General features: G+C 54.1%; 3 protein-coding genes across 3 annotated transcripts; 2 read left to right on the top strand and 1 right to left on the bottom strand.

Annotated features, from left to right (window-relative positions):
* The first annotated feature begins 1106 nt into the window (after nucleotides 1-1106).
* QBC33DRAFT_241704 (RNA dependent RNA polymerase-domain-containing protein) lies at nucleotides 1107-6782 on the top strand. The gene is made up of 4 exons (XM_060422920.1): nucleotides 1107-1289; nucleotides 1353-4439; nucleotides 4498-6153; nucleotides 6211-6782. Exons 2-4 carry the CDS (start codon nucleotides 1421-1423, stop codon nucleotides 6693-6695), a joined length of 5160 nt encoding a protein of 1719 aa, XP_060279792.1. The 5' UTR covers nucleotides 1107-1289; nucleotides 1353-1420; the 3' UTR covers nucleotides 6696-6782.
* Nucleotides 6783-7019: 237 nt separating this feature from the next.
* Nucleotides 7020-8964, bottom strand: QBC33DRAFT_549390 (uncharacterized protein). Its single transcript, XM_060428964.1, has 4 exons — nucleotides 8252-8964; nucleotides 7968-8044; nucleotides 7507-7760; nucleotides 7020-7393 (listed from the first exon to the last, which is right to left on the bottom strand). Exons 1-4 carry the CDS (start codon nucleotides 8611-8613, stop codon nucleotides 7325-7327), a joined length of 762 nt encoding a protein of 253 aa, XP_060279791.1. The 5' UTR covers nucleotides 8614-8964; the 3' UTR covers nucleotides 7020-7324.
* A 26-nt stretch (nucleotides 8965-8990) lies between these two features.
* QBC33DRAFT_241670 (uncharacterized protein) lies at nucleotides 8991-10045 on the top strand. The gene has a single exon (XM_060422919.1). It carries the CDS (start codon nucleotides 9215-9217, stop codon nucleotides 9785-9787), a length of 573 nt encoding a protein of 190 aa, XP_060279790.1. The 5' UTR covers nucleotides 8991-9214; the 3' UTR covers nucleotides 9788-10045.
* The last annotated feature ends 3136 nt before the right edge of the window (nucleotides 10046-13181 follow it).

The following is a 13181-nucleotide window of genomic DNA, read 5'->3' as shown; positions in this document are numbered from 1 at the left end:
CTGTTCCGTGATGACCTTTGTGTGTGGGCTGCATACCTGCCGAGTTTTCGGTATACCAGCGACATCAAAATGCTGACCTGCCCATTTTAACACAATGGTTGCTTGCCAAGAGACTTACCTATCTGCAGAGCTACTCACAGGTAACCTTCACCGTGGATCTGGACACGCAACCTGCAGTCAATTCTGGCGCCTTTTTCTGGTCTGGAAATTGGAAGAATGAGCAAAGCTCAGGATGTGGTTGCCGGATCATTTGAGGGCGTCACGCCACAACGGATGGCTGCAGATACCTTCCCAACTTGTTTGTTGGCAGCTTCCAGAAGCTCGACGCATCCAGCCTGTGGCCACCGAATATTTCCTGTGGTAGGTTCCTCCGCTCTAAAAGTCAGCTTATCGGAATATTGATGCGGCACTGCTGGTCGAAGGGGGGAAGCGATCAGAGACGCTCAAGATGGAAGGCACGGGCGATTCGTCCATGACCTAAGCCGGCTACTTCAAGGCGCTATCTGCGTGCACGACCGGGTAGTTGGCTTTCTCGCGACAAACGCTTTTGATATGGAATCAAGCGGCCAACCTGGGAGAATATCAACAAGTTTTACTCAGTCTTTCCCCGCCAGGTCGGTGATACTCCATCTCGCCCTGCCTTCACGCCTTGGACCGTCACGTGTTGACCTTCCTGCCCTTCCTACCTACTCTCCTTGACCTTTCCAGCCCACTTTCGCGCTCTACCGTTCTACTCTCACTCGCGCGGAGCATCTGGGCACCTTGGCTTCTGGTGAGGTGGGCCAAGAAAGTGACGGATAGGTTTCACTCACTCCTGGCTTCCTTCCACCCGTCCTTCACCAGCGATCCACCTCCGATCCCGATATCTACTCAGGTAGGCACCTTAGGTAAAGTAGAGGGCCGAGTTCAACTCTTCTATTCAATGAGGTACCAATTACCCATCCCTTCCTACCTTCTTCCATACCTTACCTTTCATATCTAGAGGTACCTAGGTATATGTTTGGTGCTTGACTGGACAACTGCAGTTGTTCATGAACCTGCCCATCGATCCTTCCCTCTCGCTCGAACCTGTCATCTCAGCCTCACAGAGGTAACTTTGAACCTTCCAAACAAAGCGCTACCGCCGGGTTCTAAGTCCACCTACCTTTCACAGGATACGTACCTCAAGGTAATTTCCTCCGTCGGTCACTGCCACGGCCGCAGCAATCACAAGGACGGCAAGGGCTTGCCAGGGAAATCACTTTTCAGTATTGCGGCTGACATTGGGATTTTTCAACTTCAACACAAAGGTAAGCGTGCAAGTCTCCCTCAGAATTATTCCACCAGCGTCCTTCTCACATCGTGGCGTTCAGAAGCCGCACAACGACAGGATCAGGTACCGCCCAGGTATCCGTCACTTCAACCACAGTCTGAAGCAGACATGGCAACCAACCCCACCCAAGGCTGGCCAAGTCACACCGCGACAAATGCTGGTGCTTATCCAAGAGCCCAGAATAATAACCACCTTCGGAACAGCCGCCCCCAATACCGGCATTCCCGCCCGAGAAGTGGAAATGCAAGAAATCCGGGGCTCTCAGGGCGCCAACATCAAGGGCAACTGATAGGTGACTGGAGCACATACCGGAGCATATTAATGGCCTTGAGAATGGTACCCCCAGAGGTTTCGACATGGGATATCTGGAAATCGCTCTCTCCTTTTGGGAACATTGTATATGTGGAGATCGACGAGGATAGGCATGGAGAGCGCACCGGGTTGGCCAGAGTTCGCTTTGAACCTCCGCCTAGGATTAATTTTTGGGCAAACTCATGGTGCCATCTTGAGGTTGGTGGAACCAAGGTCGTGGTGGTCGTGGAGGCGCTCACTCCAACTGCAAATGAGGGTGCCATCCGGAGCCCCCTGAGAAATGCGGTGCCTGCAAAGGTTGTCATCAAACCTTCTAAGCTCAGCTTTGGGGTTCTTGTTCAGCCGACGACTGTCATGCAGATGAAAAGCCTCGGTTCTCTTGGGGCCGAAGGTGACTTCAGTCTTACCGTGGATTTCAGTCGCAGAAAGGTCGTCATTCACTTCCCCTTTCGGTTCCAGGACCCCCTGAATCCAGAGCTTGTGGCCTTTGATTGCCAATACAGGCTCGACATCAGGTTCAAAAACATCACAAAGTTCTACCGGATGGATGCCAAGGATGGCCAAAGGGCTGTTATGATTTCCTTGGACTGTCCCCCCCAGTTCTGGCGAAAGAAGGGTGACTTTGAGAGGACGCATTCCGCCGGAAGACTGACATGGGGCGAGCAAGACGTCTGGGCTCGAACGGTCGAGATTTCCCCAAATCCCGACATCTCGAGGGCGGTAGCTGCCTCTTTGGACAACGACCATCAACTCATTGACCTTGGCCGGTGGACAACATACTGCCTCGAGATGGACGAAAAGGCGGCTGGCGACTGGTCTGCCGCCGAGTCTGCCATCTGTGACTGGAACATCAAGACCAGACTTGACAATTCCATCCAGCTAATCCCAAGATCAGACTCGAAGCTTTGGTCGATGCTCGAAGGCCCACGGTCACAGGGACCCTCGGGTACAGCGTCAGAGCTACTCACCCATTCGTTGCTCTTCAGCCTCCCCTTCGATGTCAGGTATCAACTCGAGGTTTGCATCTCGCAAGACATCCTGCAAGAACACAACATCTCGGCCGAGTTTCTCTCCAAGCTCGCTCAACTCGCGAACTCGAGCCCGCAAGATCGGGACAGGGCTCGGCTGATTCTCGAATACGCCGCAGACAGGGGAAAGAAAATCTTCAGTCCCTTGAGCCTGTTCGAGGACAAGGCCGCTTTGACATTCTGCCCGACGACGGTGAACATACCGCACTACTGCGCCCTGGTCCGGAAGGTGACGGTGACGCCAACGAGGATCTACTTCAACTCCCCAACCGTCGAGACAACGAATCGAGTCATTCGACACTTCGAACAGCAACAGGATAATTTCCTTCGAGTACAGTTCACCGACGAACTCAACGACGGTCGCATCAATGGCTCGGATGCAGCACGAGACAACCAAATCTACACTCGCGTCTTCCGGGTTTTGAATAACGGTATCCGGATGGGCCGATGGCACTGGCAGTTTCTAGCATTTGGGAGCTCTCAAATTCGAGAGAGCGGAGCCTTCTTCTTCTGCCAACCAGAAGGCAAGCCGGAGGATGTGGTGACATGCGACAAGATCCGTCAGTGGATGGGGAAATTCAACCATATCAAGGTGGTTGCAAAGTATGCCGCGAGGCTGGGGCAATGCTTCTCTACTACCCGCCTTCTTCGTGGCATACCGGCTCCCAAAGTTGTTCGCATCCCCGATATTGAGAGTCACGGCTACTGCTTCACAGATGGGGTTGGAAAGATCTCTCCCTTTCTGGCCCAGATGATAGCTCGCGACTGGGACCTCGATACGGCGCTCTCGGCCTACCAGTTCAGGCTGGGAGGGTGCAAGGGCGTGCTTGTGGTCTGGGAAGATGCTACCGGCTTGGAAGTTCACATCAGGAAGTCTCAGGAGAAGTTTCATGCCGAGTTCAACGGCCTAGAGATCATCAGGTGTTCTCATTTCTCGGTTGCCACGCTGAACCGCCAGACCATCACCATCTTGTCATCTCTTGGCGTCCCGGATGAGGCGTTCGTAAATCTGCTGGCTGAACAGCTTCGAAGCTACGACCAAGCAATGAAGAACCACACGACGGCAGTGCAACTGCTCTCCCAGTATGTGGATGAGAACCAGATGACCCTTACCCTTGCTCGCATGGTTCTCGATGGCTTCATGGAGGCGTCGGAACCCTTCACGATGGCTCTACTTCAGCTATGGAGATCATGGTCGATAAAAGCTCTCAAGGAGAAGGCCAGGATCATTGTTGAGAAGAGCGCCTTTGTCCTTGGCTGCGTCGACGAAACAGGGACACTAAGGGGATACGATAAGACGACTGGTCGACGCCACAGCCAGAAGGCTAAATACCTTCCCCAGATATTCATCCAGGTGCCGGACCCTCAAGACCGAGGCACTTACAAGGTAATCACCGGACTCTGCGCCGTGGGCCGAAACCCATCGCTGCACCCTGGAGATATCCGGGTCGTTGAGGCTGTAGACGTACCGGCCTTGAGACACATTCGAGATGTGGTCGTCTTCCCTTTGCACGGAAGCAGGGATATCCCAAGCATGTGCTCCGGAGGAGACCTGGATGGAGACGACTTCTTCGTCATCTGGGACCAGAACCTCCTGCCTCAGGAATGGTTCAACGGTCCGATGAACTACACTGGGCCACCCCCGAAAGAGCTGAACCGAGATCCCACTGTCCAGGACTTGAAGACCTTCTTCGCCTTGTATATGAAGAACAACTCACTACCTCTGATAGCCCATGCCCATCTCGCCCAGGCAGACTTTATGGACTCTGGGCCTAAAGACCCCAGATGTAAGTTGTTCCATTTGTCGCCGGCATTCCAAGTCCCGTTGCTGACTATTCCATACAGGTATAAGGTTGGCCGAATTGCACTCGCAGGCTGTTGATTACGTCAAGACGGGTGTCGAGGCCGAAATGGACAAGAAATTGGCGCCCAGGAGATGGCCGCATTTCATGGAGAAGGCCGGAAAGGCCACGTACCATTCATCGAGGGTTCTGGGCCAACTCTACGACATGGTCCATAGAGTCGACTTCAGGCCCCGCTACGAAATGCCCTTCGACAGCCGAATCCTGACGCGATACAAGCTGCCAAATGAATTGCTGAAGAAAGCCCGAAGGATCAAGTCTCAGTACGACGCTGCACTTCGCAGGATCATGGGTCAGATGGAGATAAAGACCGAGTTCGAGATTTGGACTGCCTTTGTCCTCTCAAAACCACGCGTTGGCACTCAATACAAGTTGCACGAGACGGTACGCCGCGAGTCAGAGGCGCTAAAGCAGCAACACCGAGATATCTGCATCAAGGAAGCGGGAGGGTCTCGCGACATTGAAGCCCTCGGCCCATTTGCCGCCGCCATGTATCAGGTCACATGGGAAGAGGTGCAGATCGCACTTCACGAATCTCGGACTGACCACATCCGCAAAGATGGCACTATTGGAAGGCGACCAATCCGGCCGTACTCGATGCCACTAATCAGTTTCCCATGGCTCTTCGATACGCAGTTGGGTCAAATAGCAACAGGGTCAAGGTCAACCACCCGGCGAGGTCTTTACGAGCTAGGCTTGGGTGCCCCTTTAAAATCGAAGACGGCAACAGCGACAACTCTCCCTCGAGAGGTGGACTCTCAGTCTGTGATGGACTTGGACTATGCCCGCACAAGTGACGGACAGGTTATCCACCGCGGCGAAATCCTTCGTCTCTTCCAGCATGATGATGAGGATGACGACTATAATGGGGAGACATCGCACAGTTCTCCTACTAGCGCTAGCCCTCAGTCAACAGACGACATCAGCGCAGAGCCCGAGGAAGTGCCCCAAACCAGCCAGACAGAAGAGAACCCCTGTCTTGCCAACTTGGATAATTACATGCCAGCCTCGATCTCTCTCCAGCCAACGACAGGGACGTGTGTATCTCACGCAACGGATCTTCCACCTTCTGTCTCCAACGCTAATGGTGAGCTTAAACCATCCTTGACAGACGCAGGATCAGCGTTTGGAGCGCATGGCGAAGGGGCAAAGGAAAACGGTCTAGGTTCGAATCACCGCAAGACCGAGGCTCGACAAGCAGGAGCCGCTGCGCCCTCAAGCGATGGAGCGGGCAGCCCAACTCTATTGGATGTGGGCGAGTCGGTTGCATCGTTCAAAATCAAAATCAAGATAAACCTGGTGCAACAGAATCTGGAGCGTACGGATCTGATTGACCTATCCGAGCCCAGCTCAACCAATTTCACGACAACTGACGACGAGCAAGGTTACACTCCCACAGACTCGATTGGCGATGAATCTCCGAAGGGGCAATTCGGATCAGGAGAATATACCACTTCTACTGGGCAGTCTGACCCGTCGATGGATAATAATTCCGAGGGAGAGAGCATCGTCGGCTTGAAAGTCAACGCAAGTACCTCACCCGATCCATTCCTCGACAAGGAGGGCACGACCACGCTGTCAGGTGATCGTTTCCAGTATCTGTTCACAGAAAACATCCACACGGTAGCCGGCAATTCAGGTACGGCGATCACGAACTCGGCAGTGGGAAAGTATGCTGACATGCCAACCACAACAGGTACACCGTTCCATGAACTGAGTTTGCCATATCTAGCTAACCAGGATCCGTTCCTGTCAGCCGCTCACCGAGCCGCCAGCCTAGCCGACAGGTCGACACCATGCCCGCCCAGTAGGACTCAGCGGCCAGCCAAGACTCTTGCTGCAAGTGGCGTGGATGGGGGCCAGGGCCGTAAAGTGCAGGAATGGGACTGGACCGAGCAGTCGCCTCGGTCGAAGAGCACGGCGAAGAAGCAGATGGTGCTGAAGCCTATCCCCGCCCATGCAGCTCCCAGATTGCAGGATACAGCCTGCTCCTCCTCCTCGGAGCGGCCCGAGTCTGAAGAGGTGGCTTTCGGCCGCTCTGAGCTGTCTGTGCTGGGTCGGGCCGGTATGCCGAATACAGCCCCCGAGGAGGAAGAGGATGAGCCAGAGTTTGAAGAGGCGATTCTGGACCTCCCCGAAATGTCTGCATTGGACCGGGTCGCTAAGCTGGCTGAAGAGTGAATTGGGGTGGGCTTCACGGCCACTTCGTCTAACCCCCTTTCCGCCAACTCATCTTTTTTATTTGTTGTATTCTATTTTCATTCCCTTTTTTGGCCCCTCTCTTTCTACCTCATCGACACTCTCCAATAATATCAGGGCTCGATTCTCCAGCGAAGGAGATCAGCCAGCCACAGATGGAAACACGTCGGACGATGATTTTGCAATTTGCAAGGGAGCACATGGAAAACGGGCTATGGCTACGTGGGCTAGGGAGCATATTTGGGGTCATGGCATTGCGCTGGGTGCGCAACATCTTAGTCCCGGGGTCGGGTCGTAAATCTGGTGCTGGGATTTGGGGTCGGTTGATACCCATGGAGAGAAAGGACTCGGGCTTCCTGAATGCTTGGCCGGGAGGGTCTTCATCCCACAGACATAATAAATCAATACACGGACGAGCACATCAATGGGATTGCCTGGTTGAAACCCAGATAGCTGGATTCCTGCCTGATAGACGAGCTATTGCACAGGCGCCGAAGACATGCTCGCGAGTCTTGAAGAAGAAGGAAAAGAATTGCGCGGTATTCATACGCGGGACACGCGTGATATGTGTCTGATGTTCCCTCCGAAAGAGCAGCCCGCAGAACGTCGACCTATCTCCGGACACAGAGATCTGTCCTCAATACCCACTTCTCCCCGGCGGTGACTTCCCTTCCCTCGTGCTGGCGGCGGAATATATTAGCGCCCTGCTTAATAAGAAGAAGACAAATGGGGAGCCAAGGTGTGTGGAAGAGACAATTAGGGGAGGTTGTCCCCCCAAAAAAACTAAACTGACCAGCATGCAGTCGTCGCCGTGCTTGTGGAGCAGCAGCATGCCCGTCTCGGGGCTCACGGCGACGGCCTCGGAGGCCAGGGGCCGGTCGCGGCGGTAGAAGACGGTGTCGCCGCCGAGGCAGCCGTCGGAGGCGGAGGTGAGGTAGAGGAGGAGCGTCCAGGTCGTTTTTGCTGCGAGGGAGGAAGGCTGCTGCTGCTGTTGCGGCGGGGGGGCGTCGGTTGTTGGGGAGAGGGTTAGGTTGTTGGAGTCGTCGTCTAGGTTGGGGGGAGGTTGTGGTGGTGGTTAGCTGGGATGGGGATGTGGTGGTGGGTTTGGGGGGTGTTGAGAAGGGGGATATGTAAGGGGGAGGAGAAATAAGGAAGCTTTGCGGTATGACTGGCTCTACGATGAAGATGCAAGGCTCATCCGGAAAGGGTCGATGGAAACGGGGGAATTAAGCCGGGCTGGGAAGGGAGGCATACAGTGACAGTCAAAATATTGGCCCTTGGAGTATCGGTATACCCTTATATTCGGGTTTAAGCCAACTACGTCTCCTCCCCTAGTGGCGAGAGAATGGTCAGTTTAGATTGTCACTGCCAAGACAAGTGTTTCAATGTCAAAGTGAAAGCACCTTGTGACGACCTCGACACACCCTATCATGACCTGTCAAATGGCCAGCTCTGTGTAGGGGATGGAAGAGAGATTAATGGAGACACCTATTTGTTTCCATTTACGATTCGGAAAACTGAGAGATGTAGAAACCTACCATAGGCTAGATACGGAACTGTCTAGTATCGCGTCCTTCAACCCCGTCTCGAGCCACAGCCGCTGGGCGAAACTGGGATCGTCGATCTGGAATCTGTCGTTCACCCTGACGGCCTCTCCGCGCTTCGGTTTGCCCGGGGTGGTTACTAGCGGGAGGGTCTTGAGGAAGGAGACGTAGTCCCTGCATAGATTCCGTGGCCAGAAATTCCGAAACACCACGATCTTGGATTCCACAAGCGTCTCGGCATGGAGGTCGGAGACGGGGAGGGACGGCTTGAACGGTGGCCATGATGGTGGCGCAATGGGTGCAACGGCTTCGACGCTCCTGCCCTTTGGAGCTTTGGACTTCTTATCCTTTGCCATGTTGGGTAAGGAAACGGTCGCGGATACAACAAGTAGAGAAAGTATCGGTCACGTTGGTCTCTCAGTACTCATCGGTCCTCCAAAAGGGAGCGATATAAAGGGACCGAGTTCCGTGCACGGAGCCTGTCATCAGTCGGAGGTCGGAGTTTTCGTTAGAATACTTTCCCCGCTTTTCCGGGCATCGCGGGGTCTCCGCGTCGGCGGAGTACGCCGTCGCGTCCGGCCTGGCAGGAGATTGATACAACAAGGAAGTAACGAGAAATAGAATATCACAGCTAAAGTTGATATGATACTTGGGCTGAGTAGTCACTTGATCGATGCCATCTCCCATCTCACTGTTTTATTAGAAATATTCTATTTGCTTGACCTGCTGCGTTAACTGAAATAGCTGCTTAGTTGCATATTAATTCCAGGAACGCACGTCCTTTCGGGCCGGGGACAAAATTCTCCGACCCCAGGCCTACCAGGTACCCAGGTTTTCCTGGGGCAACCACTCGGTATCCCCCAACCGGCATAAAACCAATTGCCCCATTTGAGAGGCCCGGACCCTTGTGGCATTCTCTGTCACTACGTCGTCTCGCCCCGTCCATCCGTTACCACGATGCTTTCTTTCCCTTTCAGATCGAGGCTGTCGAAGGAGCAGTCCGCTCCTCCTCCTCCGGCCCCTCCTGTTCTAGCCCCGAGTCCAGTCGAACCAGTCCCCAAGGTTGTCGAACCTCCTACAAAAACCCCGATATTCTCCTCACGATCCGTAAAACAACTGGGTCTCTTCTTCGCCGGCGCCGGCTTCCTCACATTCTCCACGCTCATCACGCGCCGGGCCGTCACGCGGAAACAAATCGCCGCTCTCCCCAAGTTCTACCAACAAAGCCACAGCCCAATGGTCGGCAAGGGCCACAATCCCGACGGCCCCTTCATCGCTTTCGAGGCTCTCAACCTGGCCACCCTCAACGTCATAAGCTTCGGCATCATGGCGACAGGAGGCGTCTCATTCGCATTCGATATCTCGTCGTTAGAGGACCTACGGAAGATGGCGCGTCGGAATCTCGACTACACGCCCGGCGTGATAGACGAGCAGGCCGAGCGGGAAATCGAAGAATGGGTGTCTAAGGTTATCTTGAAGAGGGAGAAGGGGGCGGATGGTAGCACGGATCGGCCAAAACGCAATGATTAATGAATTGCTGCGCGATGCAACATGGGTGCACCTTATTTCTGTGACACGCCCAGGCGGGCTGGTTCTACGGCGCCTAGTAAAGGATGCCCGTGATGGGAAATTCGAGATACCCCTGGAATACCGGACTGTTTCGTTAACGTCAATAACTGGGCTTCTAGCTTGGCTGAGCTGCCTAGTTGGAAACCCCCGACACCCGAGTGCACCGGCCTTCGGGTCTATCGGATATTCCCGCGTCACTACTCGAGGGCTGTAGTGCCATTGAGCGCTCTTCCATGTTTGCGTTTGGTCTCCAACGAGGCGCGCTACTATATGCCGGCCGTCACCCCGGTAAAGGCACCACTCCGTTATAAATGGAGGAAAAGCCATCAAAAATCTCCCCTCTTGTTTACCCGACTTGCCGGCCACTCAGGGCGCCTTGGGAGGCCTGGTTCGGGTTGAACATGGCATATGTTGAGCTTGGGAAGAGCATCAGCAGTATTACAGCCGACTAGGCTAGTTCCATCCATGACCAAATCATGGGCTTGTACTTATTTATTTTGACAATGGCAGGTTATCCTGGACAGAGAATAATTTCCGAATGCACCATGTGTGTGGATGCTGATGTCGCTCTTGGTGTCGATCAAAGCAGCTTTAAAAGACTGGTTTCCTCCATCGCCGCCCTATCATTCACTCCTGGCGAGATCCCGAACTCTACTGAGGTCCGTCGCCGGGATACGTTGCACTTCTGTACTCATGTACATCATGAACCCCTAGTAACACCAGGGAAGAATAGCGGATGGGGATTGCCAGCTCCACAAGACCAAGGACCCCCGGCAGATCACGGCGCCAGGGATCCGGCTCGGGTCCCGGCGAGGCTTCCTTCCTTTCATTTGAGTTCTCCCACCACTAGAATGAGGATTCGCCGCATTCCCCTGACATCATACGGCCCCTTTTTGGGGGGTAACTGAGACATCTAGAACATAAGGCAAGTCTAGTGTACCACCGAGCCCCGGTGTGACAATTCTAATTGCGGATGTCGGAACACACGCTTTCTCACGCTCGCCAATTGTATGAAGAAAAGCCGGACACACCAATTTCCTGCTATAGCCATGCTTAGGGGGCAGATTTCTGCTGCCCAAACTGCTTTTGCTGCGTAACGGCTGTCCTCATGTCACCACCGACTTGTTCATAGGCACCCGACCACATCAACACCTATAGAATCGGAAAAATCATGCGTCGTGGAGCAAGAGCCTTGACCCTTGCGCAGCTACATATACCCCCGTCTAATTATATATAACCTGGCACCTAGGTATGCATCAACCTGGAAGGTGAGGGGAAGCGTGGGGGTTATGCTTACCTAGGCACTTAACTCAACCCTGCATGGTGGTGCTATGAAACAACCTGGAATTGCCCAAGTACATACATACATAGTACCTTGTCAAATGTGTCAGGACAAGACAGCAGCATTTGGCCATCGGTTGTAAGACAGGGGCATCCAAGAGTTGGCTGACGTTAATGATAGCCAAAGATGGGAGCTGCTCACTTTCGAAGATCTGACCTCCTTTTTTTTTTTTGGCGCCTTCGGCGCTTGGGGTTCGGAGTCTTCTAGTGTATCTGGATCTTCGAAGAGACAGGGGGACAACGCAAAGATCCTCGGGGGTTTGCTGGGGTTCCCTGTCTCGCGGTCCTGCCATTCGCTCTATCTGACCTGTCACCAACCTGGTGGCACAGAGATAGGATTGATTTAGGGGTTCACTCCATGACACATGCCTGGCCGTGGTGCCATGTCGATATCGTCTTGGACTCCTCCTTTAATCCGCCGCCGGGTTTCATCGAGGCGGGACTGCCACCTCGACCGTGCTACCATGTGGTAACCGTCCATCCGACATCCATGCTATCCACGCGCTCTACGTCACCCACCACCGGACTGTCTTGTCCAAGATGGCCTGGCTCTGGCCCAAGGCATCCAGTCGGATGGACTGAGCCGTTTCGTGTAACCCAGCATGGCGGCCCAAGCACGTTCCTTTGGGATCTTGAGGGACCACCGAGGTGCGCGGTGACTTGGCAGGGCTGGCAAGACCAGACCCATCTCGGATGGTTTGCCGACGTGGTTCACGTCGAGTTCACGTCGATGGCTGTGGACATGGAATGGGGTACGCACTCGCACAACCTAGGATCCTCCCGACCGTCCGTCTCAGCTACGGTGATTCCTGCTTCTGGCTGCTTGGACGAGCGACGATGACAACAGGATTGCAAATCTCAAATCTAGTCGTTCATTCCTCTATTCATTAGATCCGCGTTGGCCGGTAATTCCAGACAGTCTAGAAGTGAAAGGGTAACTCCGTCACACGACACCCCAACGATACACCTGTTATGCCAGTCTCCGAACTCCCATATTAAGCAGAACCACATGGACTCGTTTCCTTCGTCGTTCTTTTCCTCCTCTGTTTCGTGCCCATTAACACCGCAAACCTGCGAGAGAACCCCAAAGATCTTTGATGGTACAGTCCCCTCTTCTCCCCATTGCACGGGTAGACGGCTCCTCTACCTTTCTGTCTCTGGCTCTGCCGTGCTTCAGGAAGCCGGGCTCGGCGTTTAACAGCACGGGGTGCCACAGTTTCCACAGGCCCGTCCGGGTATCACCCAGACCTCCTGGCCTTTGGCGGCGCAGGTCGGACAGCGCACACCAGGGAGCTGCGGGATTCCGTTAGCCGTCCAATGTCATCTCACATGACGAGCTGGCACTGCATGACATACCGGGACTGTCCGGATGTCGCCGCTGGACGACGGCAGACGTGGGCGGTGGGGCTCAACAACAGCGAGTGGCATTACTCCAGTGGATCCTAAATCGAAGGGGTCTTGGAAGTAAGAAGGGCGAGACATTTCGAAAGAGCCGCTCATGGCTGCGTTATTGATTGGCCCGTTGAGAGAGTGTAATGATGCTGATCGGAGTGGTTGGGGGGGGGGGGGGGGGGGGGTTGCTTGGTCAAGTATTATGATTGCAAATGGAGCGTCGACTTGGAAGACAGCTGGCAGTCGCGGATATGTGACTGTAAAGTCTAATAAGGAAGTGAAACTCTTTGAGGATCGTGGTGAGGACAGTGAGGAGGAGATGGTGGAAGGAGGAGGGAACCGGTACTGGGTGGGAGGAGAAGAATATTTATAGTTTGCGAAGAGGAGATAGAACTACCTAACTCCTCGGTGCTCTCTTCTTTGTTGGCTCCCCTCTATCCGGACCAGTCGTTGATGGGAGAAAGGTACTTGACGGGGACTGGCCTCGGGAACGGATGGGACGGGCGTTCGTTAGGAAGAAGAAATAACCAGTCGGTTGCACGTCAGATGCCGTACAATACAGACTTTTCTGTCATCTGGTAAGCGGCAACTTTCCGCCGGTGAGGTATACGCTAGGCGGCCT

This window comes from Phialemonium atrogriseum (genome assembly GCF_030411735.1).
Source record: "Phialemonium atrogriseum strain 8032-3 unplaced genomic scaffold QBC33scaffold_30, whole genome shotgun sequence".
Taxonomy (NCBI): Eukaryota; Fungi; Ascomycota; class Sordariomycetes; order Cephalothecales; family Cephalothecaceae; genus Phialemonium; species Phialemonium atrogriseum.
Note: the sequence above shows the minus strand (reverse complement) of the source record. Positions and strands in the feature narration are given on the sequence as shown.

Bases quoted from the DNA above. Each gene is read 5' to 3' on its own strand.
- QBC33DRAFT_241670 (XM_060422919.1), top strand. From the start codon at position 9,215: ATGCTTTCTTTCCCTTTCAGATCGAGGCTGTCGAAGGAGCAGTCCGCT.
- QBC33DRAFT_549390 (XM_060428964.1), bottom strand. From the start codon at position 8,613: ATGGCAAAGGATAAGAAGTCCAAAGCTCCAAAGGGCAGGAGCGTCGAA. The intron at 8,045-8,251 runs GTAGGTTTCTAC...TCTCGCCACTAG, and splicing joins AGTTCCGTATCTAGCCTATG to GGGAGGAGACGTAGTTGGCT. The intron at 7,761-7,967 runs GTATGCCTCCCT...CCCCCAACCTAG, and splicing joins CCAATATTTTGACTGTCACT to ACGACGACTCCAACAACCTA.
- QBC33DRAFT_241704 (XM_060422920.1), top strand. From the start codon at position 1,421: ATGGCAACCAACCCCACCCAAGGCTGGCCAAGTCACACCGCGACAAAT. The intron at 4,440-4,497 runs GTAAGTTGTTCC...TATTCCATACAG, and splicing joins TGGGCCTAAAGACCCCAGAT to GTATAAGGTTGGCCGAATTG. The intron at 6,154-6,210 runs GTACGGCGATCA...CAACCACAACAG, and splicing joins CACGGTAGCCGGCAATTCAG to GTACACCGTTCCATGAACTG.